The sequence below is a fragment of the Myxocyprinus asiaticus genome, chromosome 28 (genome assembly GCF_019703515.2).
Source record: "Myxocyprinus asiaticus isolate MX2 ecotype Aquarium Trade chromosome 28, UBuf_Myxa_2, whole genome shotgun sequence".
Lineage (NCBI taxonomy): Eukaryota > Metazoa > Chordata > Actinopteri > Cypriniformes > Catostomidae > Myxocyprinus > Myxocyprinus asiaticus.
The window spans coordinates 33,375,741-33,402,465 of NC_059371.1; the positions used below are offsets into that span (position 1 = coordinate 33,375,741).

The following is a 26,725-nucleotide window of genomic DNA, read 5'->3' on the forward strand; positions in this document are numbered from 1 at the left end:
CTGCTGCTACGGCTCTGTATGCAGCTGTCTCTCTCTCTCTCGCTCTCTCTCTCGCTCTCGCTCTCTCTCTCTCGCTCTCTTCCACTCCACGTATCAATTATATTAGTTTCCTTTTGGCTTGGGAGCATGAGTTTTTATTATTGTGACTGGGGCCAATCTCTTGTGTAAAGGCATTTGTATTGTATAAAAAAAGAACTGTGTGCTTGCTCCAGCTTGTCATCCAGAAAATAGGCAAATATTTTGTGAATCAGTATAGTCACTTTTTCTCACACACTTTACAATAAGGTTTTATATGACAACATTATTTTACACAGTAGTTCTAATCTTGATCTCATATATTGGTTACTGTTCATTTCATGCCATATATTTTAAACCTAAAATTGGTTTAAAATGTAAATGTTAAAACAAGTAAATGTTAACATTAGTTGATGAGTCAGTGATGTTTTTTTTTTTATTGTCCAGATCTAGGGTTAGGGTTAGGGTTAGGTCTCTTTAAAAGCTGAAATTCTTGTATAAAAAGAAATATTGATAATTGTAGTGTAGAATAATCTTTTATTATTATTTCTTTGAAAAAATAAGCAGTGAAAGAATTTTATTTTAAAATATGATTAATATTTGATAAATGTTTGTCCACCAAATCAGTCATGTGGTGTAGCCAACATGTAGGTAGCCATATAAAAAAAGTAAAAAAAATATTTGAAACCAACATGGACTCAAAGGTTACACTTCTACAAACTTGACATGTTTTAATCTTTTTTAATAATTTCTCATTTTTATCACCTCAGATATACAGTCAATTACGCTAATGCATAATGAGCTAAAATGAACTAACAATGAACAATAATATTTTTTAAACATTAACCAAGATTAATAAATGCTGTAAGAAGAGTTTGTTCATTGCTAGTTCATGATACCCAGTGTATTAACGAATTAACCTTATTGTAAAGTGTTACCCGCACAAAAAAACAAATAAAAGTATGCACACCCTACCAACTCGAGACCCCGTATGGTGTTCTGTAAAAGTGCATATGTGCACGGTTATGTAATTGAGACCATATTTGTTGACGCACTTGAGTATGACAAACTGTGATTTAAAAGGCCTGGCAGATGTCAAATTGCAGAGTGAGCATTGATTGCACAGAGAAAAAAGGATCATTCTTCCCTTCCAAAAATAACAATAAAAAGTAAATAAATATAAAAAGAAGAAAATAATGGGTAGGTGTTAAAAGCTGATGTCTTTTTTTTTTTTTTTTACAATTATTTCTCATATCCCAGCTTAATATGCAGAGTCTAGTATATCTAAACAATTTGTGGGTTGATTTCACCTAAAAGTATAACAATGTGGCTCTTTGGCACCATCAAAACATTCCTGTTTGTTTGAGTAAACTGTCCATCCTAGCAAAGCCATATAGGCTCATCCAATGGCATGCTTTTTGGGCAAATCTTTTTTTTTTTTGCAATTCGGTGTAGTGACGCTAAAGGCGCTGAAATTACTCACTTCAGCTTTAAAAGGCCAGAGCACTGCATTGTATCTGATTATTTATTTACAGCAAAAGTTTCCCATCAAAGTGTTGGTACTTCTCCATAACTGGCATGAGTTTGTGTGCGACAGGGATCAGATTTACATGAGAGTAATGCGTATGCCTGAACACTTCTCCATTTCCTAGAAGATTCCACCTTCTTTCATCTCCACCTCGGCTATTCTGCTGGGTCCCTCTCCTTCACCCTTCATCGTCAGTTCTTACCATTCAGCTGTAAACAGATTGAGAAGCTCTGGTGGATGAATCAGTTATCTGAGGACCTCAATAATCTCCCTGTGCATTTGCAAATCCATTTTCTTTGTTGTTTGATGATTTGACTAAGTGGTTTGGCAGGAAGCAGATGAACTCACCATGATAGTTGATAGGGATTCATCAGATACGTATTTATCATGTAGCCCAGTGGTTCACAACTGGTTTTACTTCAGGACCCAGATTTTACATTGGACAGCAAGTGGTGACCTGACACAATGAGCCAGTTTACATGCACCAAAATATGCAGATAACTCCCAAAAATCAGCAAATTTAAAATATCCGTCAAAGAAAGAAAACCGTGTTTATATTAGATTTTAAATAATAAAGTTATTCTCTGTGGCCAAAACTCTACCCATTTTATTCAGTTTATTCTTGAGCCGTTTATGACTTTACACCAGTAAAGGAAAGCTGTTTAATGACTACACACGTTGTCGACTTACAATATTTTGCATAAACAGTGAAAGAATGTGCATCTAAATGGACTCAGTATCAAAACTGTTCATCATACAAAACTGAATTTCATTGGTTTAATGCTCGTGGTCGGCAGCCAATAATTCACGGCACAGAACTCATCTTAAGATATATTTGCACCAAAGTACCATAGAGTTTGATTGGATGCACAGTCTTTGACGTCAACAACAAAAGACACAGGAAGCGTTTTCTCTGCCTTTTTTTGTTGATAAGCTCATCTATTTTGCTATCCTAACTATGCATGATTTTATGGTTTGTTGTATTTCATAATTTGCATTTAGCCTTTGTTCCCTGCTGTCCATGACCACATCAGAACAGACCTGGAACCCAATTTTGGGTCGCAACCCACCAGTTTTAGAACCACTGATGTAACCTAAAAATTTTCCACCAGTAATATTTCGAATACAAGATGGAAGTGTCCATGAGAACTAGGAGATTTATTCATCAAACTGTTTACAGAATGTTTCAGTGCTTTGTTGGCCATCATTGATGCTGGATTGTTTTGGCTATAACTCTCCAGTAAGGTGCCTGCATTGCTGTAATCACATATGCAATGCATGGCTTTAGCCCTTTGTGTAAACAGGAATTCATGAAGTCTTTGTTAATATTTTGGCCACAGCTGACTCCCACATTTGTCTGTTTTTTTTTTTTTTTCCGGAGAGTTGGCGTAACCGCAGTCTGAGTGGGAGACAGAGTCAGGACTGGCCTCTCTCTGCCAGGTCATTAAGAGCTCAGTTTGGGAATTTTGCAAATTGTTCACAAATGGAAACTCAGCCCCATTCGCTCTATCCATAAAATCCGCTGGATTACTTTTCTCCCCTATACCCCTTCTATACTCCTCCATGCCTATGTGGATTTCCTTCCTTGATCCCACCATTCCAGGGAGACAGGCTATAGCAGAGGTGAGAGACAGTGTGTCAAGAAGACGAAATGAGGAAGAGAGTGTGAGTGAAAAAGTGGGCCGGTATCGAAAGGTAAAGAGTGGAGTGGCATTTTAAAATGATGACAGATGAAGATAAAGAGGCCTGTGTTGAGAGGAGGCGGAGCTTCTCAATTTCTAACAGGCAAGACTGGGCATGTGTAGTGTGAGGATTCTGCCATGGCATCCCATGGGGAGGGGCTTCCTAATGGACTTGTCCAGTGGGATGTTGCCTCAGAACAAGGGGGAAGAGTGGGCAGCTTTTCAGCAGTCAAAATCATAACTACAAAACATGTGCGTTCCAGTTTTGAATAACTCATGTCAAAAGTCATGAGAATACTAAGAAAGCAAGAACACTGGCATGCCAAGTGAGAGAGAAAGAGAGGCACAGAGATAGAGTGAAGGCCTGTTTGAGAGATGGCCAAGTTCGATAAAGTTATGAAAAGTTTCACTGTTTCTTTTTTGTACGGTTATAAACACGAGGAGGCCGGGGCGAGGACTGGAACAGCCTGCCTTCTCGCTCTGTTCTCCCCTCTGGTCTTCTTCGAGTGACACTTTCAGTCTCAAAGGGAGATGTATTGTGTGTACTAGTTAGATGTCAGGATGAGATTACATGTCTTTTCAGAGCCGAACACGTGTATGATAGTGCTCAAGGTGGACGCAGTGATGAATGTCCAAGCGATGGCATGAACAGACTCTCTGAGCTGTGAGTTTGGAACAGGTTTTAAAGGGATAGTTCACCCAAAAATTTTAATTCTGTCATTTACTCACCCTAATTTTGTTCTAAACACGTCTAAATTTCTTTCCTTCGTGGAACACAAAAAGAGATGTTAGGCAAAATGTTAGGCTCAGTCACCATTAACTTTTATTGTATGGAAAAATGCAATGACAGTAAATGGTGACTGAGGCTAGCATTATACCTAAGATCTCTTTTTGTGTTCTATGGACCAAACGGAAAAACATTAGCATGAGTAAATAATTACAGAAATGTAATTTTTGGGTGAACTATCCATTTAAATGTGCACTCAGTAATTTTTTTCTCATTAAAAAAAGTTTTACCCCTATAGAAATGTTTAATACTTTTGAAAAGTATGTAAAAAATCATGTAACCTCACATGAGAAAACAACTGTTAGCCTACAGTAGAAAAACATAATGAAAGTTCTGTTGAAATGACTGGACCTTTTTCCCCCTCTTCATGTCTTGACATATACATGTCAGTGAACAGATGTGAATATGTCTTAAAGAAGTTGCTTAGAAATGTATACATACAATAAAGTTACCAATATTAAAATGTATGTTCTGTGAATGTATTTTAACTGTAAAATTAATCCATGAAATAAAAGCAGAAGAATAATCTCTGTGACAAAAATACTGTAAACTCACTCTGGCCCCCCCTTGAAAACGTAGCAGAATGACCTGGCCCTGGCAGCAAAAAGTTTGGGGACCCCTGGTCTAAATACAGTATATATCCAATGCATAACTTGTGATAATATCAAAAAATTAGGTTTGTTACAAGGTTGGCTTATAGAGATCAGCCAGTGCATGGAGCATTGAAGCCATCTACTGGCCATAGTTGTCATTTCATGTAATTGTTATTTTTATTCCAGCAGATGTCACTGGAGACCCCCAGAGCATGACATGCTTTGATGTTTTGACAATATTTCAATTGGCTGAAATGGTTTTATTTGAATTGTATACTGTAGTGTTTTTACTATACTGAAAATAGTGTTATTACATTTCTTTAAAAAAAATTTGGGGTTACACATTTGATGTATCGGGTCAAATTGACCCCAACAGATGGAACGGGGTTCTTTTTTTATAATTGTACAAGGATTAAATTATGTTAACACACTTATGGTTTACAACTAGTGGCTATACTTTTGAAGTATTTTAACGTTTATGGATTGACCCCTTTCACTTCTATAGTAAGTGCCTCACTCTAACACTGATTTTCTTTCTTTCTTTTTTTCTTTTTTTTTTTAAGAAAAGGTGGGGCAAGTTTAAATAACTTTTTTGTGGTAATCAATATTATGAAACCTGCAATATTCATTTAATCATGGCTGACTGTGAATAGTGCATATCTACAATGGCATCAGTAACTAAGAACAACTGCCATCAACAGCAGCCATGCCGCTAGGTGTCAATACAACAATACAATAGACGACTACTATATCGGCCAGTGCAGCATGAACAAAAAATACAGAGTGCACATTTAACGCCCATGGTCGCTCATGTGAGCCTCATATGCAAGGAAATTTGGAATGTGTCAATATGTTTAAACATGCATACTTTTGCTTTGGATATCTTGTTTAGATCGAGTGTTGTAAAGTGCTTTGTGTGTGCCGAAGGTGTGTGTTTATTGAGTAAAACACACTTAATGTGTGTTTGAATGGTATGTGTATGTGTCAACATCTGAGTTTTTCTTGATGCAGCTGCAAGGACGCGTTTTGGTAGTCTGAGGCATATGTGTGCCGACGGAGCTGAAATGAAGTGGTGTTCTGTGTCTCTGTCATCACTGGCAGTCTGTCTCGACACATCCACACGCACATTCACACACATGATGGTCTTGCTTAGCCTCAACACATGCAAAACACCCTGAGCTGTTTAACATGGTACACAAATAAAAAAAATAAAAAAAATGCATGTGCAGTGCATGCTCAATCAATATTTCTTATAAACATTTGCATCTCCAGGGGAAAATTTAATTGCTCAGAGGGTGCTCTTTCATAGCTCAGGAGACATAATGGAGTTCTCAGTTATGCTGATAAGTATCAACTTGGTCCCAAGGAGAAATAAAAATAGACACAAATGAGACCATTTTTGACATGTAGTACTGAAAGAGAAAAGAGCCTTACGATGAATGTGGATAGCATAGCTCAAAAAATCTGGTCTTGGAAGAATCTGATGTTTGAATTCATATTGAAATCTCAAAATTACTTTTGATTGCAGACTTTTGTATCTTGGCAAATCTGTGCACAATGTGTGACATTACTTAAAGCTGAAGTGTGTAATTTGATTGTTTCAAACGGGTTTCCCAAACATTCCCCCATCTACCATTGGTCGATCAACACATGGTACTCTACTGTTGGTAGTTACTGTAGTCTCACCCAAACCTGTGTCATTGGTAAAGCCAAATTTGCTGTGTGGGGCTGGTCAAACAAACAAACAAACAGAACGAATGGGCCTGTTCGTAATCTTTAAAATACACAAAGTTTCAAAAGTATAGCCACAAGATGTAAACATTATACGTGTTAACATTATTTTGATGCGCTAAAATTGGTTACTAATCATATTTGTGTAAAGTTAAATGCAATATTACACCTTCGTTGTCATGACGACATAATGCAGTATACCCTGTTATTTGGTAGCATTGTAACACCGGTAGATTCCTGATTTTATCACACTAAAATGATAGCAACAGTTATTGTTTACATCTTTGCTTACTTTAGAAACAGTGAGTGTTTTACTGTAACCGCAATTTCTGCTTTTTTTTTTTTAAATAAACGAGGGACGAGTCAAAATTATTTTTGTGGTAATGCCACGAAAGCTGCGATCTGAAAAAGCATTTTTATCGTGGAAAATAATAATATAATAATTTAATAATATTAATAAAAATAATCTTACAAATATACTAAAGAAAAAGTTATCCCTTCCATTAAATCTCGTTGTTTGGGAATAACAAATTAGATATGAAAGTATCATTTGTGTTTTTTCTTTCCAATGGAGCAACACACTTGCAGACCAGCATTGGGAGTCCTGGCTAATATATTTAATGTGTTGTGTCTGCTATCTGAGGTCCACATCAGTTAGTCATGCAGCAGTTAAACCTGATTCTAAGGCATGGGTAGGTGACTCGTCGCCTGAGATCGGCTCATCTCGTGCAGATTGTCTGGCCTGGAAAGCAGAGATGACCGAGAGCCAGCTAAGTGAGATGGATTTCCAGCAGTTCTAGGTCTGTTTGTCATCTGAGTTTTGTCACATGAGAGGAAGGAGGGAATAGTGAGAGAGAGAGAGAGAGAGAGAGAGAGAGAGAGAGAGAGAGAGATGGAGACATATACGTATTTGCTCAGGCCCTTAAGACTGAAAGAAAATAAAACTGTCTTTTAAGATGTTCCTCTGTGGTGGTTTAAAAACCGAAGCAGGGTTGGATGACTATAACTTTGAAAACAGAAGGAAAAGGAGGGAAAAAGAGGGAGTTAAACAGAGTGGTGAAGAGTGATGGAGAATAGCTTGAACTCCAGAGAGAGAGAGAGAGAGAAAGAGAGGGAGGGAGAGCAGGATAAGTTGGGGGAAAGTTAGTGGCCCAGTGGGGATTTCTTCTGGAGTTCAGTCTCCTAGGCTGGGGAAGGGAGGGAGGAGGGAGGAACTTTGGTCAGCACTATGAAGTTGGATTAAATGTCCAAGTCAACTCTTTTTTTTTTTTCACCCTCAGACTTCACGGAACAGTTTCTAACAAAAGATTTTCAGCGGGAGAGAAGAAACTGCAGAGTTAGTCGCTTTTAGGGATACACTCTGTCTCTGAATGACAATATGTCAGACTAGGTGACATTTACATTGCATTTACAGTTATATTTAATTATTTAGCAGACACTTTTATCCAAAGTGGATTACAAATTAGCAAAAATGCAAGTACTTTATCATACAGAAGCCAGAAAAGTTCAAAAGCTACAGCAGAAGTTTAACTGCGGAAAAAATAGAGAAAGACGACAAAACGTGTCTAGGAACTAAGGAAAAGTCTTTGTTGATCAGGATATTTTTGGATGCATCATTCTAACACAATAATGCAAGAAAAAATGAATGAATAAATTATAATTTTTTTCTTTCTGTTTTTCTATGATAAAGCCAGACACTGTAACTTAACATCCTTTTAAAGATTCATGGATAATTAGGGACTTTAAAGTTTTGCTCCTTCACCTTGGAATAAAGAGTAGATTAGACTTCACAACTTCCTCCTTCCACCATTGTACTTTTTGATCTCTTCTTTAGTTTGTTCTTTTGTCACTCTCTTCCTTTATGACACAACAATTACATGAAGAACCTCAGCATCACAATTGATGTACTTTACTGTCTGCTCAAACAAAAGGGCTATTAAAGTGCTCTCTCTCAGACTCCCCCACTCATTTTCTCCTCTCCCTCTCCTTCTTTTTCTCTCTTCCTCTCTCTCTCTTCCTTTCTGTGTCTGTGAGGGTCACCTAAAGAAAATAAATGAGAACCATAACAAAGTCAAGAGCCACAAGATCAATAAACAGCCTAATGAATACCATTTTCAGCGCAAGCCCCGACGTGCACAGAGAAGGACTCTTTGTTTCTTTGCAAGTGCAAAAAAGAATGGGAGGTTTTGGAAAATGAAAAGCAGAACGTTTGTGAGTGTATTTGGAAGGGAGGACACTATGTGTTTATAGAAAACCCAACCAGCAACACAGATTGACAGGAAATGGTGTCTTTTCTTAGGCGGCTGGGCCGTACCACAACCAGCAAGCTGACGGGGGTGGGGAAGATGGTGAAGATGGATGAGGCACGGCCGAAGCTCAGACACCTCTGTTGCTCCTGGCATTGTGTTCAGCTGTTTGCTTGACTTGAACCCTGGTATGACTCCGTCCACTCCCCAGCTGTTCACTCATTGAAAGCCATTGGCACTAACACTGGCAGAGCTATTTATTTCATAGGGCTTTTTTTCCAGGTCATGTAGTCCTGAATGCCTGTGTGTGGCAGAGGTATATGTATGTTGTAGTTTTATTGGAGATTGAGGGCTTAATTTAGGGCTGGAATGGAATTGGGCAACTGGGGTTGTGTAGGTTACTGGCAAGAAGACATGTTGAATTAGCTGATTATTTGTGAGCCACATGGTACAATCTAGTACTGGTATGACAAGCCCAAGAAACATAAGTCAGGGTAGAATACACAGCAAATGAATGCACGGCTATGAGGGATAGAAATATAGAGAAAGCATTGTCTTAAATGTAAAGTGTTTAATTTCTATGCCACTATTGTTGTCAAATGGAATTTCAAAAGTAATGGAATAATCTGCCCTAAACTCAACGTCATCGGTTGAGTCAATCAGTACGTTTACATGCATGGTTGGGTAATTCTCATGAAACCTGTCAAGAAAATGCCCTGGTGCTATTTTACTAAAATCAAAAGAGCAAAACTTCCGCCATTACTCTGACAGGCATTTGCTATTTTCCAATGACAGCCTATGGAAGTATGGATTTTATAAAAATAATCTAAAGAATTTGTTGCGGGGTCATTTGTAATAGTGACACAATATACCAGAGAGGATACCTGCAGTTTTTTTCTTTCTTTCTTTCTTTCTTTTTTTTAAATCTTATATATTTATAAATCTGGTGAAGATCATGTTATGGACTAAACTTTGTCAGCCATTATTCCCAAATGAACATACACCGATCAGCCACAACATAAAAACCACCTGCCTAATATCGTGTAGGTCCCCCTCGTGCCGCCAAATAAGATAGCGCCAACCCGCATCTCAGAATATCATTCTGAGATGCTGTTTTTCTCACCACAATTGTACAGAGCGGTTATCGGAGTTACCGTAGACTTTGCCAGTTCGAACCAGTCTGGCCATTCTCTGTTGACCTCTCTCATCAACATGGTGTTTCCATCCGCAGAACTGCCGCTCACTGGATATTTTTTGCTTTTGGCAGTTGGCACCATTCTGAGTAAATTCTAGAGACTGTTGTGTGTGAAAATCCCAGGAGATCAGCAGTTACAGAAATATTCAAACCAGCCCGTCTGGCACCAACAATGATCCATGCGATTATCTAATCAGCCAATCGTGTGGCAGCAGTGCAGTGCATAAAATCATGCATATACGGGTCAGGAGCTTCAGTTAATTTTCACACCAACCATCAGAATGGGGAAAAAATGTGATCTCAGTGATTTGGACCATGACATGATTGATGGTGCCAGATGGGCTGGTTTGAGTATTTCTGTAACTGCTGATCTCCTGGGTTTTTCACGCACAACAGTTTTTAGACTTTACTCCGAATGGTGCCAAAAACAAAAAATATCCAGTGAGCGGCAGTTCTGCAGATGGAAATGCCTTGTTGAAGAGAGGTCAACAGAGAATGGCAAGACTGGTTCAAACTGACAAAGTCTGTGGTAACTCAGATAACTGCTCTGTACAATTGTGGTGAGAAGAATATCATCTCAGAATGCTATTCTAAGATCTGTTTTTCTGGCACGAGGGGGACCTACACAATATTAGGCAGGTGGTTTAAATGTTGTGGCTGATCGGTGTATAACATCTGCAACGACACCTACATTTGCTCCAAGGTAAATTAAAGCTAATAACTGAACATTAATTTATTTATGTATTGATTCAATTCATATTAAAAGCAATAGTAAATAAACAGTTCACAGCATCAAAATGAGTAATCGCTATTAAATTAAAAGTTTTTCTCTTTTCAAGTGACAAGTAGTTTCAAGTAATAATCATTTGCCTTGATTCTGATTCACATTCTCCACAGTTTTTAATCAAATTACTTTGTAATGTAACAATTTCTTTTACAAAACACTTAAGATAAATATGCATTACAATGTCACCCTTCATACCAGCCCACGTAAAAATATGATCCATTCCGTTTATGAGAATATTTTGCCAAAAATACCGCAATCTCCTATTCATTCCAATGGGGAGTTCTGCAGAGCTTAGAGCTTGTAATTGCCCTAAATGTAGGCTTCATTCTTTATTACAAAATATATTATTTTTTTTGGATATGAGGTTAAATATGACCTGGACATTTACTTGACAGATTCTTGATAATTGAGCTACAGCATAGTTTTGCATAGTCAAGGTTTTATGACACGTAATTGAATATTTTTAAGTTAAGGACGTCTGTTAGTTTAAGAAGTGTTTAATACACGTCGCATGTCACCTTTGGCTTTTGGGATATCGCACAACACAGAGGCCAGTTGTGGTCTGATTAACATGTTGCTGGACGAAGCTGAGCTATAATCACATTATCTAGGTCTGTTAGTCCGACATCGCAAAATCGCACTGGACTACAGCATTTACATGACATTTTATTGTTTAAGTCTGATGGAAATGTAACTTTTAAAGTGTATGTTAATGTACTGATTGCTGCTATTTCAGGATGGTTGGGATACTTAAATAAACAGAGCATTTTTTTGTTTTGTTTTTTTGGTTATTGCGCAACAGAGCCACAGTGGTTATACTTTATGGTGAAATCAAATTATGAATGGCTTACTTATGTATACTGTATATAAAATCACACACATTTACATCACATTTTAGGGCCTAGGTTGAATAAAATTTTCAAACCAATGAGATTTTGTCCATTGGAAATTGTTTAGAAAGACACATTTCTAATCAAATTTTCTCAGCTGAACAATCACATTGAGCAGACTGTACTCCCATCCCTCACAGGCTCATTTTCATTTGCGTCAAATTAAATATGTGGTCTACCCTGACTAAGGCCCATGGGAAGGCAATCGAATTCATCATTTCTATGTTGCGAGTCTGAAGGCGAGCCATGACATTCCATTCCGCGTTCATCTTCCTGTTGGTCTCCTGCCTGGCGTCCTCTAGTGCTTGGATTCTCCCTGCAAACTAAATAAAAGTTCTTCTTTTAAAAGGCTCTGTGAGAGCCAGAGGGGCTTTGAATATTTGCCACATACTTAATGAGGTAGAGACAGCAGTGGCCATCAGTCATTTACTCTGTTTTTGTGGAGACAAAGGAGAGAATTTTGCCCTGGCATCTGCTGCTTGCACAATGCTCTCTCTCTTTCGCTCTCTCTCTCTTGCTCACTCTCTCTGTGGACTTTAATGTGGTTATGATTAGAGACGGGGCTGAGGGACGGGTTTGGGTGGGGGGTGGGGGGGGTTCTCAAATTTACTGCAGGGAAAAAAGGGGGAGGTGCAGAGTCAGAGAAAGAGAGATAGAGTGAGTGTTTATGTGTAGTGCATGCTGAAATATGAATCAGAAAAGAGACAAGAAGAGGCCAGCAAGAATCAAATAAAAGTTTGTCCTCTAACCAGATCAGGCCTGGCAAGCTTACACACAAACACACACACAAGCACTGTGGCCCCTCCCTGTGGCCCTCACTCTTTCTCTCCACCCCCTCTCTCTCTCTCTCTTACCTCCCCTCGATTACTCTCTCTCTCTCCACCCACCTCTGTGTGTGCACGGCTGAGGCAGTTGGTTTGCTCCAGTGTGTCTGAGAGCCGGGAGTGCTATGTGGGGCTGTTATTTAGGTCTGTTACAGCACGCTAGGAGCAGCTCACCCCGAGTGCAGAGTCGCAGCCTAGCCAGCCAGCAACCAGCGCCTCAGTTCAGACAGCGAGGGAAAGAGAAACAAGCAGCGTGATAGAGTGACAGAGGGACGGAGGGAAAAACATACAGAGGAAACCCTTACAAGAGCAAAACAGCAGGATTAGGCGGCACGCAAATCCCGAGTACAGGAATTCCAGTGAGGGATTTAGTGCTGTCGTAGCTGCGGGTGTTGTTATTGTTTTTTGTTTTTTTTGCAACGTGAGCCAGTACAGAATCTAATAGGGAACGGGACGGAGGGAAAGTAGGTGACTGCATTCAGAATCGCTTTTAGTTGGAGGTGGGTGGGTGACGCACTATGTTCGACTGTATGGAGGCACTGGGCATGGGTCCCCGCCAACTCTATGATGTCACTAACCGGGGTGCCTGTATGCTTCGGAAGGCGAGCCCCTTCTATGCCGGACTGGACCCTTTCGCTTGGACGGGTTCGGCCAGCGTACGTTGTAAGTGTTTGCATCTCTATCTATCTGTCACTCTGTCATGCCACTACCTAAACAGGACTGCAGGAAAAGGACCCTTCGTGCCAAACTAACCATAAGTTAGAGCACTCAAGCTGCTTCTGTGCATCCATCATGCTGTGTTTGTGTATTTTAGAGATGGAGAGAGAGACTGTGTGAGAGAGAGATAGTGCTGTTTGATTTGATTGTTTTCCATGATTGTCGCAAAAGAGTCTGGTTTCACCAACAGTGTGGGTAACCTGATTTTTGACCTTGTCAGTTGATGAAAAGTTAAACAGAAAGGAAGTAATGTGAGAGGGAGAGATGAAAGAGAGAGTGTGTTTGAGAAACACACACAGAGAGAGAGAGAGGTAGGTGGGGGGGAACCTGACACTGTGCTATAATTTCAATCATGCAGATTGCATTTGTCTTCTTCACTTCACAATTGTGCCTGACAGCTCTGGTATCCCGGCATGCCTGACCAAGGCTCAGCCCACACAACAGCATCAAACAAGCGTAAAAGTGTGTGGAAAAAAAAGGGAAGGACATTTTTTAAGTATGTGTCACAGATAGAAAGCTCAAATTTGGAAACATAAGAAACTCAATGAGATAGACAAAAAGAGTGACATAAATTGTAAAGAAATGACATCAGTATATTGAGTGGAATGTTCATGATTAAGTCGAATCTGTGGAAATAAGTTTGAAAGATGGAGAGCTCCATTTTATCTCAACATTGCAATCATTTTATTTTTCCTTCCTCTGTTCCAAACTGTAGACAGCCTTTGGCTCTATAAACAACCCAGCTTTGACACATACAAAACTGGGGTCCATTTTCATTGGCGACAGGGGGAACTGGACTGTATGTGAGAGAGTGCGTGTTGTGTATTTTAGGCCAGGTCCACACTAAATTTGAAATAATTTGAAAACGCATTGATTTTGCTATGTTTACACCTCTCATCTACACTGAAAACTGAGACTTTCGAAAACTTACACTGAAACGCTTACACTGAAAAAACGCATTCATTTCGCTAGATTTACACCTCTCATCCAGAAGTCACTGAAGACTTCTGAACTTTCAAAAATGCTCTCCAATACAACATATTTTGGAAAACGGTGACATTAGGAAACAGAGTTTTCAAACGAAAACAAATTAGTGTGGATGCGGCCTGAGAAAAGCATCCAGTTCAGTAAACATTGCTGTTAGCCTTTCTGAGCCTCAAGCTTTTCCTAAAATGCACGCCACTGTTTTCCATTTGTATTTGTCGAAACTTCTGCTTTTTGTTCCCTCTTCTCGGCCTCTGAGGGCGAGTCATCCGTCTTCATTAATCGTGAAGACACCAACGTTTCAGTGGCTGTCAGCCACACTGGGTTCTCTTTAATGAAGACAGATGCCCTGTCTGAGCTCGACCCAGAGGGGAGGGGAGGGTAGGGGGGCCAGGGCCATAATGCCTCTTCTCCTCAGCCTGGGCCCTGACGATAACAAGATGAAATCTGTTTATTTAATCAGTCATGTCTCACCAACGCCACGCAAGCACACACTCAGGAACCACATTGGAAATCGAGTCCTCCGATGCACCGCGGCTTCTCAAGTTCCATTACTTCCTGGTTCCAGGAAACAGGCGAGATTGAGTGGCAATCGCACAGATCCCGCTGCCTTCAGGGAAGAGCTGGAGCGGTGTATGGTTACAGCCCTCTGTGCCCAGTAACCTCTGTAAACAAGGCTGGCCTATCCAACTGCAGGATCGCCGGGGTTCCATACACTCAGTACAGTTGCTCCTTATTGTCCTCTTCAAACAAATGAATCAAAGTTTTAGCCCAATATCTCATTAGAGACAGGTGGGTAAACTCCATTGGCCATTCATTGGACGCATATTCATTCATTTACTTCAGCCCTGAATCGTGTTGTCTCCAAATTGTAGCTATTGGGGGACATGCAGTGCCCATGTGAGCACCATGGCTTAAAGAAACGTGCTAGGTTCAATATAAATGAAGCTCAATCCACAGCGTTTACAGCATAATGTTGATTACCACAAAAAGTAATTTCATAAAAAAATAAAAATAAAAAAAAGAGCAAAAATTTTGGTTAGAGTAAAGGTCCCAGCACACTTACGTAGAAGTTCTTTGTTCTTCGTTCAGAGGTAAAAAGAAGTTTGAAACAGCTGAGCAGCAACATACTGTTTGCGAACATTCAGAGACTGGCCATGATGCTGGGGGAGGTGTTTAGAGGAACATTTACATATAAGGACCCTCAAGAATACAAGAATGTAAAACAGATGAAACTAATATGAAATTAAAATGTGTTATCAATGACTACATGCCTCATTCTACGAGTAGAATTCACTCAAGATCATTAAAAGAAGCTGTTTTAACTACTCGACATGATTTAAAGTATTATATATGCATTAGATGTGTACTTTGTTGGTTACTTTCTGAATTCATGGAGCTAATGCGCTTACACGCTATACGCAGACATAATATGCCCTGATTACACACTGTTTTTGTTGTTTATGATGACACTGATACTACTGCATATCTTACTTTGGGCAGATATCTTACGCTGCAGAAGGCACATGAGTTAAGCAACATAAAACAAAAGAGTGAATGTGCACTTAAAAGTATTTGTGTACATTTGATTCCTTGATAATGACACTAAGTTGCACCAGCTCGCTAATAAATCTGCACACCGGTGTGTTCATGTTGACTGATCTTAACTGATGGAACAGGAATTAACTGTCGGCCTCAAAGTAGGTGGAGCTCCAGGTCACACCTACCGATGATGTGGACCATTGGCAGTAAGTATGTGTTAAGCAGCAGGTACGAAGTTTTCCTAAAATTTCGCCCTGGCGTGCTGTTACGAACCACCGAAACAACCCCAAAAACACTTTTTTGGCCAGATATTGTTCTAAATTATGTCACAGTCACATCCATTTGTTCTTTGATTTCGAAGGGAGTGTGCAGGGGCCTTGAGGCACTTAGAATGGAAGTAAATGGGTCCAGTCCATAAACATTAAAATACACACTGTCAAAAGTATAGCCACAAAACACTACATGTGTTTACATGATTTTAGTGTGCCATGATTACACCATTTTCAGCCCTTTTAAACCTTTGCAGTCTATAGTATGGAAGTTTTGTTCTCTTAAAGACTTCTGTAACTGGGACTCAGATGTTTTATGTGGTGGATAGCATTTAGATTTAGGTTTGTTTTCACCACATAGTGCTTGTGCTTTGCACTTGTTTTAACACAGAAATGTGCCACTCTGTTGTTTTGTAATGGCATCTGTGGAAACTTGAACCACACCGTAAACCAAGCTGACAATGAAGTGTCGTCGCTTGCATTGCCACTGCACCATTCTCAACCCCCTGCTGCCTGTTAGAGGTGAAGAGCAAGAGAATCTCAGGCCACTGTCAGTGTGGCCAGTCTTTCCTGTTTTTATGTTCTTTAGTTCAAGAGCTTTGCAGGTTTTTTAATTCAATGTCAGAGGTTAAGGAGAGGCTATGCATGGACTAATGTCGGCTCTCATGCCAATATGTGCTGCTCTTGTTCCATCTCTGAAAGGAAAGAGCAGTGAAAGAGCTTATTTTTATTGTGTCATACTTTGAAGACAGACTTTATTGAGTCATACAATAAAAGGAAGTGGGCTGGTGATTTAGTAATCTATAAGCTAGAAAGATAGCATCACATTTCTGTTCCGAGTTTCTCTTTTTATGTGCTAGTTTATCTCTTAAAGGGATAGTTACTTAAAAAGAAAAATTCTGTCATTTACTCACCCTCTTGTTGTTCCAAATCTGTATGCCTTTTATTATTTTATCAATGGTGACTGGGACTAACATTCTGCCTAACCCTTTTGTGTTCCACTTAATAAAAAAGCCATACAGGTTTGGTACAACATGATGATTGAATTTTCATTTTTGGGTGAACTATCCCTTCAAATTTCACACACTGTTTTGCTAGGAGGTGAAGTCATCAACCACAATACAGTATGTTTTCTTGAGAGGTTTATTTTACAAATTCTTGGGGCTTTTATTTAGTATCGGATGGCGGGCTTTTGTTCTAGCTCTCTTATAAAGAGGACCGTTTTTTAAGGTTCATGGGTACAATCTCAGATCATCTTCCTGTCCTGATCTCCTGAGCTCATACACACACTCCATTGTTTTTTTTTCTGCAAACTATGCTGTCCACATCAGAGTCTGATAAGGACTCTGAAACAAAGCTGTGCGTGAAAGACAGGGAAATGAGGGCTTCCTGTGTCCGTTGTCACTCGCAGCCTCTCATTTTTTGTTTTAATGGAAGTCTTTAATTATTTCATTATAATTACAAAAGATTCAATTAAAAGATTAGAGTGCCCGAGGAGGCAGGAGAATAAAAAACGATACTTGGTTGATTTGATGGTTGTGTGGTGTGTGTGTGTGTGTGTGTGTGTGTGTGTGTGTGTGTGTGTGTATGCTGGAGGAAATGGTATTCGTATTTATTTCTGTAGAGATTTTCTGATGTTGGTAAAAAAAACCAGCCATAAATAGTGTTTCTACATAGCATGTGATAAGTGCCCTTATTTACTTGGCTTGCGTTATTCAGTCCTGTACTTTGTTTCAGGAGCATTTTAGCCCATGCACAAGCATTAATATGCCCATTCTCTGTTTTGCACTAAGAAATATCACTTCTGATGTGTTTTTGCCATCAGTGGTGTTGTGAGGTCCTTAAAAACTCTATTTAAGTTTTTATCTGGATTGCAAGTGCATGTGGTGTTCTGTTTGTTTATGTGACTTTATATACTGTAGATAGATATTTGTTGTGAGATATACATTGTCCTGTATGAACTGTTATTTGTTTTCTAAACCATGATCTTTCAGATATAAAAGATTTTTCTGTGCAGTCATTCCAGTAGCTGGGTGATTCTCACTAAATCTGTCAAGACAATTAGATTTTTACTCCAAAATCAAAAGAAACAAATATGAATTTAGATTTGAAATGAAGAAAATGAGGGCTGTTTTTAGGGCCATTAAGATTTTTTACATTGTGAGTTTATTTTCATGACAGTTATACACATTTTAACCCTCAATTCTTAATAACGCAATGTGGAAAAAGATGCTCATTATGATATTCTCCTTCGCAATATAAAAACAAAATTATATATTGTTTAAATTGTAAATAATTTATCATACAGTAGAACTACTCCCTTGGTACTGCCTTTCATTTTTATTGATTTTACTAATTAGAAAAAAAATTCTGTTATGGTAATGAGAATCATCATTTAAAACAATGGAAATAGTGAAATGAAACATCCAGATGTATTACGGTAATGAGAATTGGGGTGTAAAATATGCTTACGTGTCCTGAAAATAATGCCAGAATGCAAAAAAATCTTAATGGTCCTAAATATAGGCTTCATTTTCTTTATGAAAAATACAGTATACTTAAAAAAATAATAATATTTTTGATTTGGGGTTAAATATGACCAGGACATTTTCTTGAAAGGTTTCGTGAGAAAAACCCATCTATAGTAGCAGCTTTTGAGTCTATTGCATCTTCATAGCAACACCCACTTTCATCTGTATCTGTGAATAATGTATAGAGTGTAGAGTGTTACTATGATTTAAAGGTAGAGCGGTAGCTGTTGTGATGATGGCTGTTGAACCCTGTTTAAGCCCTGACGAGGCCACTAAGATTCCACAGTGTGCCGTTGGAATCCATTTGCTGCTGTAAGGGCAGTTTATATTATCTTAGCAGGGTCAAAGAACCGTAAATAAGACAGATACGGCTCTCATAGAACAGCAACGATGAATGTTTTGCGCTTACAGGACAAACTCATTGGCCCTTCCAAATTTACCCAAGTTCTGTTCAAGAAGTGTTGCTAATTAGCTGTTTTTCCGGCTCACTTTCATGGGTCTCTGAGAGACAAATGAGGCCAAGCATCATGGGTTTGAAACTCTGGGTAAGACTCAATGGCTGTCAGAGTTTGGCCATCACCTCCCTTTTGTCCAGTGATTTAGTGGTTGTTTACTGAGAGCTCCAGTGACTGGTTGGCAGATTCTCTCTGGGGGCGAGGCGTTGGCAGGATCTGTGTAAGTCTGAAACCATGTGTGAGCTCAGTGTGAGGGGAGAAGTTCTGTTACCAGTATGTTGTTGACTGACAGCTTGGCTCCATTGTTGCTAGCGCTCACTGTTTTGTGGAGAGGTGAGCCGAAATATAGCACAAGCTGCCCTGCTCTACTCTGCAGTGGAAACCAGCAGTCAGTCAATCATTCATTTTATCTAAAATGAGAATCAGATTGGGCTACTAGCACTGTTGATGAAGATATGCTTCTTAGAAGAAACAACATAGTCTTGTGACAACATGTAATAATTTGCATGAGATGGTGAAAATGTAAGATATCGTGTCATAAGGTTCTTATGACTTTTCTTCCCATAGAGACCAATCAATCAACAAAAAGAATTTCAAATCGATAAAATACAGGCAACAAATTTTAGCTAGTCTCCTATACAACACTTTATTTTAAGAAAGAAACTTCAGTGGGGCCCTGGGTAGCACAGCAAGTAAAGACGCTGACTACCACCCCTGGAGTCGCAAGTTCGAATCCAGGGCGTGCTGAGTGACTCCAGCCAGGTCTCCTAAGCAACCAAATTGGCCCAGTTGCTAGGGAGGGCAGAGTCACATGGGTAACATCCTTGTGGTCGCTATAATGTGGTTCTCGCTCTCGGTGGGGCACGTGATTAGTTGTGCGTGGATGCCACGGGGAATAGCGTGAAGCCCCACACGCGCTATGTCTCCACGGTAACGCGCTCACCATGTGATAAGATGTGCGGATTGACTGAGATTTGTCCTCCGCCACCCGTATTGAGGCAAGTCACTACGCCACCACAAGGACCTAGAGCGCATTGGGAATTGGGCATTCCAAATTGGGGAGAAAAGGGGAGAAATTAAAAAAAAAAGAAAAAAGAAAGAATCTTCAGTGAACAAATTTGGTTACTCAGTAATTATGTATGCAATACAGATGTATATTCATAACCTGTAATGCGCTTTCTTAGACTCGAAATCATGGTTTGGTTTGGGGTTGGTGTTAAACTTAGGAACAATCCTAATAATATTGTTTGTTGGTTCATTTATTTTCCTCTATGGGAGTAAAAACCAACTTGCACAATTTATTACGATTTTGCCATCTCGTACTAATTATTACAACTTGTCATGCGATCAGATTGGAAGACATTGGTTCAGGTAGTATGCTCTTTTGCAAACATTGAGATTGCCTCCTATGCAAGTTTTAATATTGAACGTTATCTCAGTGCTTAGTGATAATGAGAAGATATGGACATTATTGCTGTAGCGCCTACAAGGTACTGAAAATACTTTCAGACTGTTTATATCCATGATTTCATATCACAAATACTGTTGTAGCTCTGGTATGCGAAAAACAACCTGCCGTATGATGGGTTCTCAAGTTTTTTTGATGTGTATGTACAGATGGAGGTGAGAAAATGTTATCCTAAATCAGCCATTAAAGAGCACGAGAATGCTTGTTAGGGCCGACCATCTGTACTTTACCACCACACATCCATCTTTTTAAATGATCATCTGCTGTCTGAAGTCTCAGCACAGCCTTTAATATGAGCAGGGGAAAGACAGGTCTGCGTCTCGGATGGTCTATGCTCCATTTAGAAAAGCTGTGTTGGCTCAAAATAAAAAACTTATTGTGGGTAACTCAAAGTCGGATTTGCCTTTCAAGGTGACTTCCATGAAGGTTACGGCTGGGATCTGTTTGTTGACCTCTTGAGTTATTAGAAGACATCCGATTGCATGCGGTATTGCTCTGCAACTTCGCAATTGCCAGCTTCTACGAAGTGTGCCAGTCCACACCCTAACATCTCAGACAGTCTCTGAAAGTGTACTGCCACGCTGAAGTGAAACATTCCACTCATGTAAGCACACATCATAATGTAATTTTCTCTATAGTCAAAGCAGAAGTTTCTCACAGACGCACCCATGTGCCATTAGAGAGAACAGAACTATGCCAGGCTGTTGGACTGATAGTGAAAGGCTCGGTATATATACACCAGAAACCCACAGCTACTACATGCCTTAACCACAAATCATGAAAACAGCAGGAAGCCACAGCACTTTTGGCTCCTCTTGCCATGCAAAGCAAAGTTTAGTGTAGGGCTCATTCAATTACTATAGCCAACCAAAGCTAGACAAAGGCTTGGTCAAATCCAAATCCAATCAGCTAATTCACAACAATTACGTACACTGGTGATCAGGACAACAGAATGAGACCAGAGCATGTCCAACAAACCTGCTGTTTACTCCAACACTTTTTTTGCAGGATTAAGGTGTGAACCTTGCTTGTTCAACTGCTTCTTCTTTTGTGGTTTCTATTGTTTGGGGAAGGAAGCAATAAGGGCCAAACAAGGAGTTCCTCCGCCCAAGTCCCGAGCAGAGAGACACTTCAGACAAGTTCCCCGTCTTGAAGCAGGTGAGCACAGACAGCTAGACAGATGGTGAGGAAGTCTGTGTGGAGCAGAAGATCAAAGATAATTGTTAGACGAGGCTGTCTCACTGCCTGTTGGCTTCTCCGTTGATCAATGGCTGTGTCCATGGAGGAGGCATCCAGCCATTGGAGTGGAGATGAATTAGAGGAGACACTCTCACTCAGGGGCTGACAGCACAGATGAAGCCTGGTAGGGGTGCTGGAGATGCAGTGGAGTTGCAAATTTGGATGTCTGCACCAGAAATCTGTCTCCTCTAAATCAGGCCTTCATTGTTTGTCTTTGTGTGCTAATTACCCCTCACTGCCTAGTTTGGATAGAGTCCTACCAGTTAAATTATACAAAAAAAGCCCATTTAGTAAAAAAACATTTTGCCAAATCAGCTGTGTTTGGGGCTAGAATAAACCTTTGGGTCAATACAAAAAATACATAGATGTTCTTCAGCTGTTCATTTCCAGCACCTTCAGTAAAAAAAAAAAAATTTCAAGCTCTTTATTCCACTGTAAAGGGTTCTTGAGTTGGCTGTTTGGTTCTTTGGAAATTAGAAAGTTCTTTGTGTTACACTATAAGTTCTAGGTTACATAAGCTGAACAGTTGTTGTTTTGTGGAACAGTGCCATTCAGTATCAATCCTGGTTTGATTGCATGAATACAGTTTCTTTTTCCACCACAGTGCTGCAAAATCAGAATTCGAATGGACTGACTGAGCAAGTGTCCAATTGTGAGTTACCACATACTAAAGGCATTCCACCAGCACGGATAATGCGGATAGCTAAGAGTAATCCTGGTTGGGAACGGTTTGTTATTGTACCGAACTGTGCTCAAATGGAAATGACCGTTCTCATAACCGATGGTGAAAAAGCAACTACAGGTAATTTTCTTAAGATCTAGAGAATAAAAAGTTTTTTGTGGAACTTCTAATTGTCCCCCATGGGCTTTATGCTGTAAACACTTTTTGATTCTAATTGACACCTTTATTTTAAATTAAGTAGACGCTTTTGCCAAAGCAACTTATATTACATTTATTATAATGACAACCCACCTGAAACACCCCAAGGTTAAATACCTTGCTCAGGGGCACAATGGTCTGCTCTTGGATACTTTGTATTAGTAGAGTTTCACAATGGCATGTCATGCATTGCTCCTTGTGGGACTCAATACAACAACCTTTTGGTTATAAGCCCTTAGCTTTAACCACTACACGTCACCACACCACCCCCGTAGAGTGTAGATCAACAGAAAAAAGCCCTCTCAGGTGGTAAGGCCAGTATCCATGTAGGTCATGGTTGGAAGGGTGGCTGATTGCCTGTAGTTGTTTAGTTTTTTGCCTGAAATCCAGGAAGGAGGACTGATGTATGGATGATTGATTACTTGTGTTCATTGACGGGCTTGTTTAGCACTGAAAGGGGGCCATTCACAGCCAAATGCTGGCTCATCTTTAAAAAAAACATTCATTAAATGGGGTATATACTGTAAGATTTGTTAATGAAGAAAGTTGAATGCACAGTGCTGTTTCTGAGAGTACTATTAGCTTAGAACTTGGAGAAGTTCCCACCTGCTGCCCTTCTGCTCACCTTATGTGAAAGTGCTGACCTGCAGAAGACCTATTTCTGACCAACTCCATGACGATAACAATAACTATCTGCATTTAGTCTGCCAACTACTCTTGGCTCATGTGCGTGCATATGTGTTTGTATGTGTATTCAAGTCTGTGTGCTGGTTATGACATGAGGGTGTAAATTCCTTGTGGATTTACTCGTAGTCTTGTCCAGTCTGGAGTAGATGGAAGTATTTCTGCTCTATCTTTCCCTCTTTCCCTCTGAGCCATCTCTTGGATGGCAGCCCAGTTTTATCACAGGGCTTCCTTTCAGAAAGAGCCTTACTGCAACAGGAAGAACTCCTCCTTTTTCACTGGCATGGGATGGAGCACATGAGGGGGAGGGCCATAGAAACAAGTAGAAAAAGGGGAGGAGTGGAGGGGGAGCTCAGGTAATGAGCTCTCAGGCAGCTGTTGACAGTAACTGCTACTGTTCAGCACCTTTAATGAATGCACACACATCTCTCAACTCCATTATTTCCCACCTCTTTTTGTACTTTATCGTGGTGCAGAGTGTTTAAAAGTGGCTCAAAAACATAGGAAGTAGGTAAACTTACACTTAATTATAACTTTAAAAAAAGGAACTGAAAATTGTTCAAATAAATTGCCAAGTACACTACCAGTCAAAGTTTGGACACACCTATTCATTGTTTATGAGTACACAGGAACTCAGCATGTTGCTACTGAATGTTCTGGTACCTCTGACATCAAACCCATTCTTCCAAGTTTCTTACAAGCACCATCTCCCATCAGACATTTTTGCATCAATTTAAATGTTTTTTCCTTTTCCTGTGGTGCTATTGAGAGCGTGTTGTGGGTTCTGGGCCCATGGAAACCAGAAAGTAATCTTGTTCACATAATCAATGATGAGTATGATTCGTAGGTTGCATTTTCACTCTAAAATTGCATTTTTACTCCAATGATGGTGAGGTTTTGTGTTGGGGTTTGAGGGTTAGGTTTTGGGTTGGGGTTTGAGTTAGGACAAATGTTTAATAAAATATGCATTCCTATTGACTGTATTATATAATGTATAGGGTTGCAGCAGTATACCGGTTTCATGGTATACCATGGTATGAAAATTGACGGTTTTCATACCATGTACATTTGCTTATCTACGGTATTGAGAAAAAATTGCAACCGGACGGAGAATCTCACCTTCGCGTGCACATCTTCTTTCCTCCTCGACTGCCTGTCAGACTCGTCAGCTTGCGCCACACAAACATGCAGCGGAGAAAATGTCAGAGAGAAGTGAGGCGAAGGGGTCTGACATAAGTGAGTGTGTGTGTGAGTTAAAGCAGTGTTTCTCAACTGGTGGGTCACGACCCAAAAGTGGGTCGCAGGACTATTCGGACTGGGTTGCGGACAGCAGGGAAAGAACAATGCCATGGTTCTCCCATTGAAGATATTTTGTCCCAAGTGATAGCCTATTTAGGACTGCCAAGGCAGATTTTATGATAATCTCACAATCAGATAAAGGCTTCTCATCTGCACTTTCGCACGAGTGTAACAGAACCAGCTCGCGATCATGATCTACTCTTCTCTCTGGCACGCGCGTGCAACAACCGGACTTCCCTCGATATTGCGGAGCGCAGACCTCAAAACTGATGTGACCAATTTCAATTCTAGTGAGACTTTTCTAGTTTAAAGCCTTACGGAGGAAGTCAAGTCAAACCTCTCAAACAGTAGGTAGCCCTGACATGCCAAACAGCACTGAGGAGGAAAAGAGCAACACTGTGCTACGCGCTAATTTTTTTTTCATTATACATCATCACCTATACAAAATTGTTTCACAATTTTACATGAGTAAAAGTAACTGTTGTATTTTGACAAAATGTTATAGTTTCATATGAAATAATCTAAAGGTAGAATCTATTAGACCTCATTTTATATCAACAGTGGCATTTGTATTTAAAGTTTCAAGATGTGTTTCAGCTAGTACTTATTTGTTCATAAACACTATAATTTGTTATTATTATTACTATTATTTAAGACTAGCTACACTGACCTAACCATAGTAATGAGGAGCCTTTCCTCCTGTGTAATATGTTTGTTCTGTTTGAATGAGGTTTGAAATTAGGAAACAAACGGGATAATAATGGGCTCATGTAAGTAAATATGCTCTTCAATTTTTAAAAGGGGGGAGAGAAAACTTCCTGTCGCTTTTGTTGTTGAAGTCAACAACAAAAATAATGTCACTTGATGCATGTCCTTGTACTTGAAAACCATGATCAAAACTATGCAACATAAAAGGAAATGCAACCCAGGATACATTAAATACAGGTTACGTTTTTACTATGGCGGGTCGCCACTTGATTTCCAATGTAAAATCTGGGTCCTGAAGCAAAACCAGTTGAGAACCACTGAGTTAAAGGTACAGACAGCTTTCTTATTTTTCTATTTATTTTATTTATTTTCAAAAGGGATACTTTTTTTTTTTTTACACATAATTCCATTTTAAAAAAATTGTAAATTATAATAGTGTTTGTTCAAAAAACAAAAACAAAAACAAAAAAACTTCTGTTTTCACTCCTTTAAGGGTCATTGTAACTGATAATAATAATTGTGTAATACCGTATACCGTGATACCGTGAAACCGTGATATTTTCTGAGATGGTTATCACACCGTGAAAATCTCATACAGTTGCAACCCTAAAAATGTACAACTAAAAACAACTCACTGTACAACTTGGTTTTTGGCACCACTCTGTGGACATTTCACCCAAAAACTGAAGCTCACACATGCCCATACATTCAACAACTCTTTCTGCTTTGGCCACTGGGGGCAGTGGTTTGAATTTTGATAAACGCAGACTGATTTCAGCTGAAAAACTTTTGACCTACTAATGCCGAAATTATAGTAAAATCAGTCTGGCACTTCGCTATCTTTTCCAACTCGTCCATTTAATAAAAAAATGTTTTTTAAATAATTTGTCATGAAATTCATACAAAAGCATGGTTTTATATTTGTCCAAAAAAAAAAAGAAAAAATCATTTCAAGCACATAAGCTTAAGCCTTTAAATCAAACAATCAAGAGAAAAATAAATTGAGTAAAATGTGTCTACATTTTGACAAGGAGTGTAGGTTAAGCATTGATTCTATCAAATAAAGTTTTACAATTTCTGCAACATCTGAATTTACAAATGTCAAAAGCAACTTGAAGTAAGATAAAGCCTGCAATCAGAGAGAGTACATCCAGCGGAAAGAGACTGTGATGCAATGGAGAGGAAGGAAATGTGGTTGTGTTGTATGAGGTGGTACGATGACAACAGCATATAAGGAGGATCTGGGTGATGGCAGGAAGCCGTGGGCAATGAGAGAGAGAGAGAGAGAGAGAAAACGACGGCTGGTTCCCCTCATCAGGAAGCTGGCAGGCAGTAGGGCTATGTGTCCTTGCCCATCAGGCACTGCTCTGGGGGGGATGGGGGGGGGGCTGCCAGTCAGTCTATCAATCATACAGCTCCAAAAAACCTGGCCGATCTGCGGCCCGTCTGCCACACTAGCTGCATGCACAACAAAGCAGTCTGTCCACCCAACATGGCGATATGGTGCCTTAAAGGGATAGTTCACCCAAAAAATGAAAGTTCTATTATCATTTACTCAACCCTTATGTTGTTGCAAACCCGTTGCATCTTTTCTAACATGCAATGAAAGCAGTAGTGTAGTATAGGGTATACACTGGCATACGCTGTATGCCCCACCTATCTCTCTTAGGA

At 39.6% G+C, this 26,725-nt stretch overlaps 2 protein-coding genes across 3 annotated transcripts in view; one reads left to right on the plus strand and one right to left on the minus strand.

Annotated features, from left to right (window-relative positions):
- LOC127419545 (molybdate-anion transporter-like) overlaps positions 1-26,725 on the minus strand; it is a 189,806-nt gene that overhangs the window by 75,022 nt on the left and 88,059 nt on the right. The window lies entirely within an intron of this gene.
- Positions 1-26,725, plus strand: part of LOC127419544 (retinoic acid receptor gamma-A-like) — a 74,146-nt gene that overhangs the window by 26,201 nt on the left and 21,220 nt on the right. Inside the window, exon 1 of one of the 2 annotated variants that reach the window (XM_051661038.1) lies at positions 12,345-12,941. The exons of the other annotated variant lie outside the window; for it this stretch is intronic. Coding sequence (XP_051516998.1) covers positions 12,797-12,941 — 145 coding nt within the window. The 5' untranslated portion in view covers positions 12,345-12,796. Of the gene's footprint in view, positions 1-12,344; positions 12,942-26,725 lie in introns of those variants that run through there. 2 annotated transcript variants of the gene reach the window in all.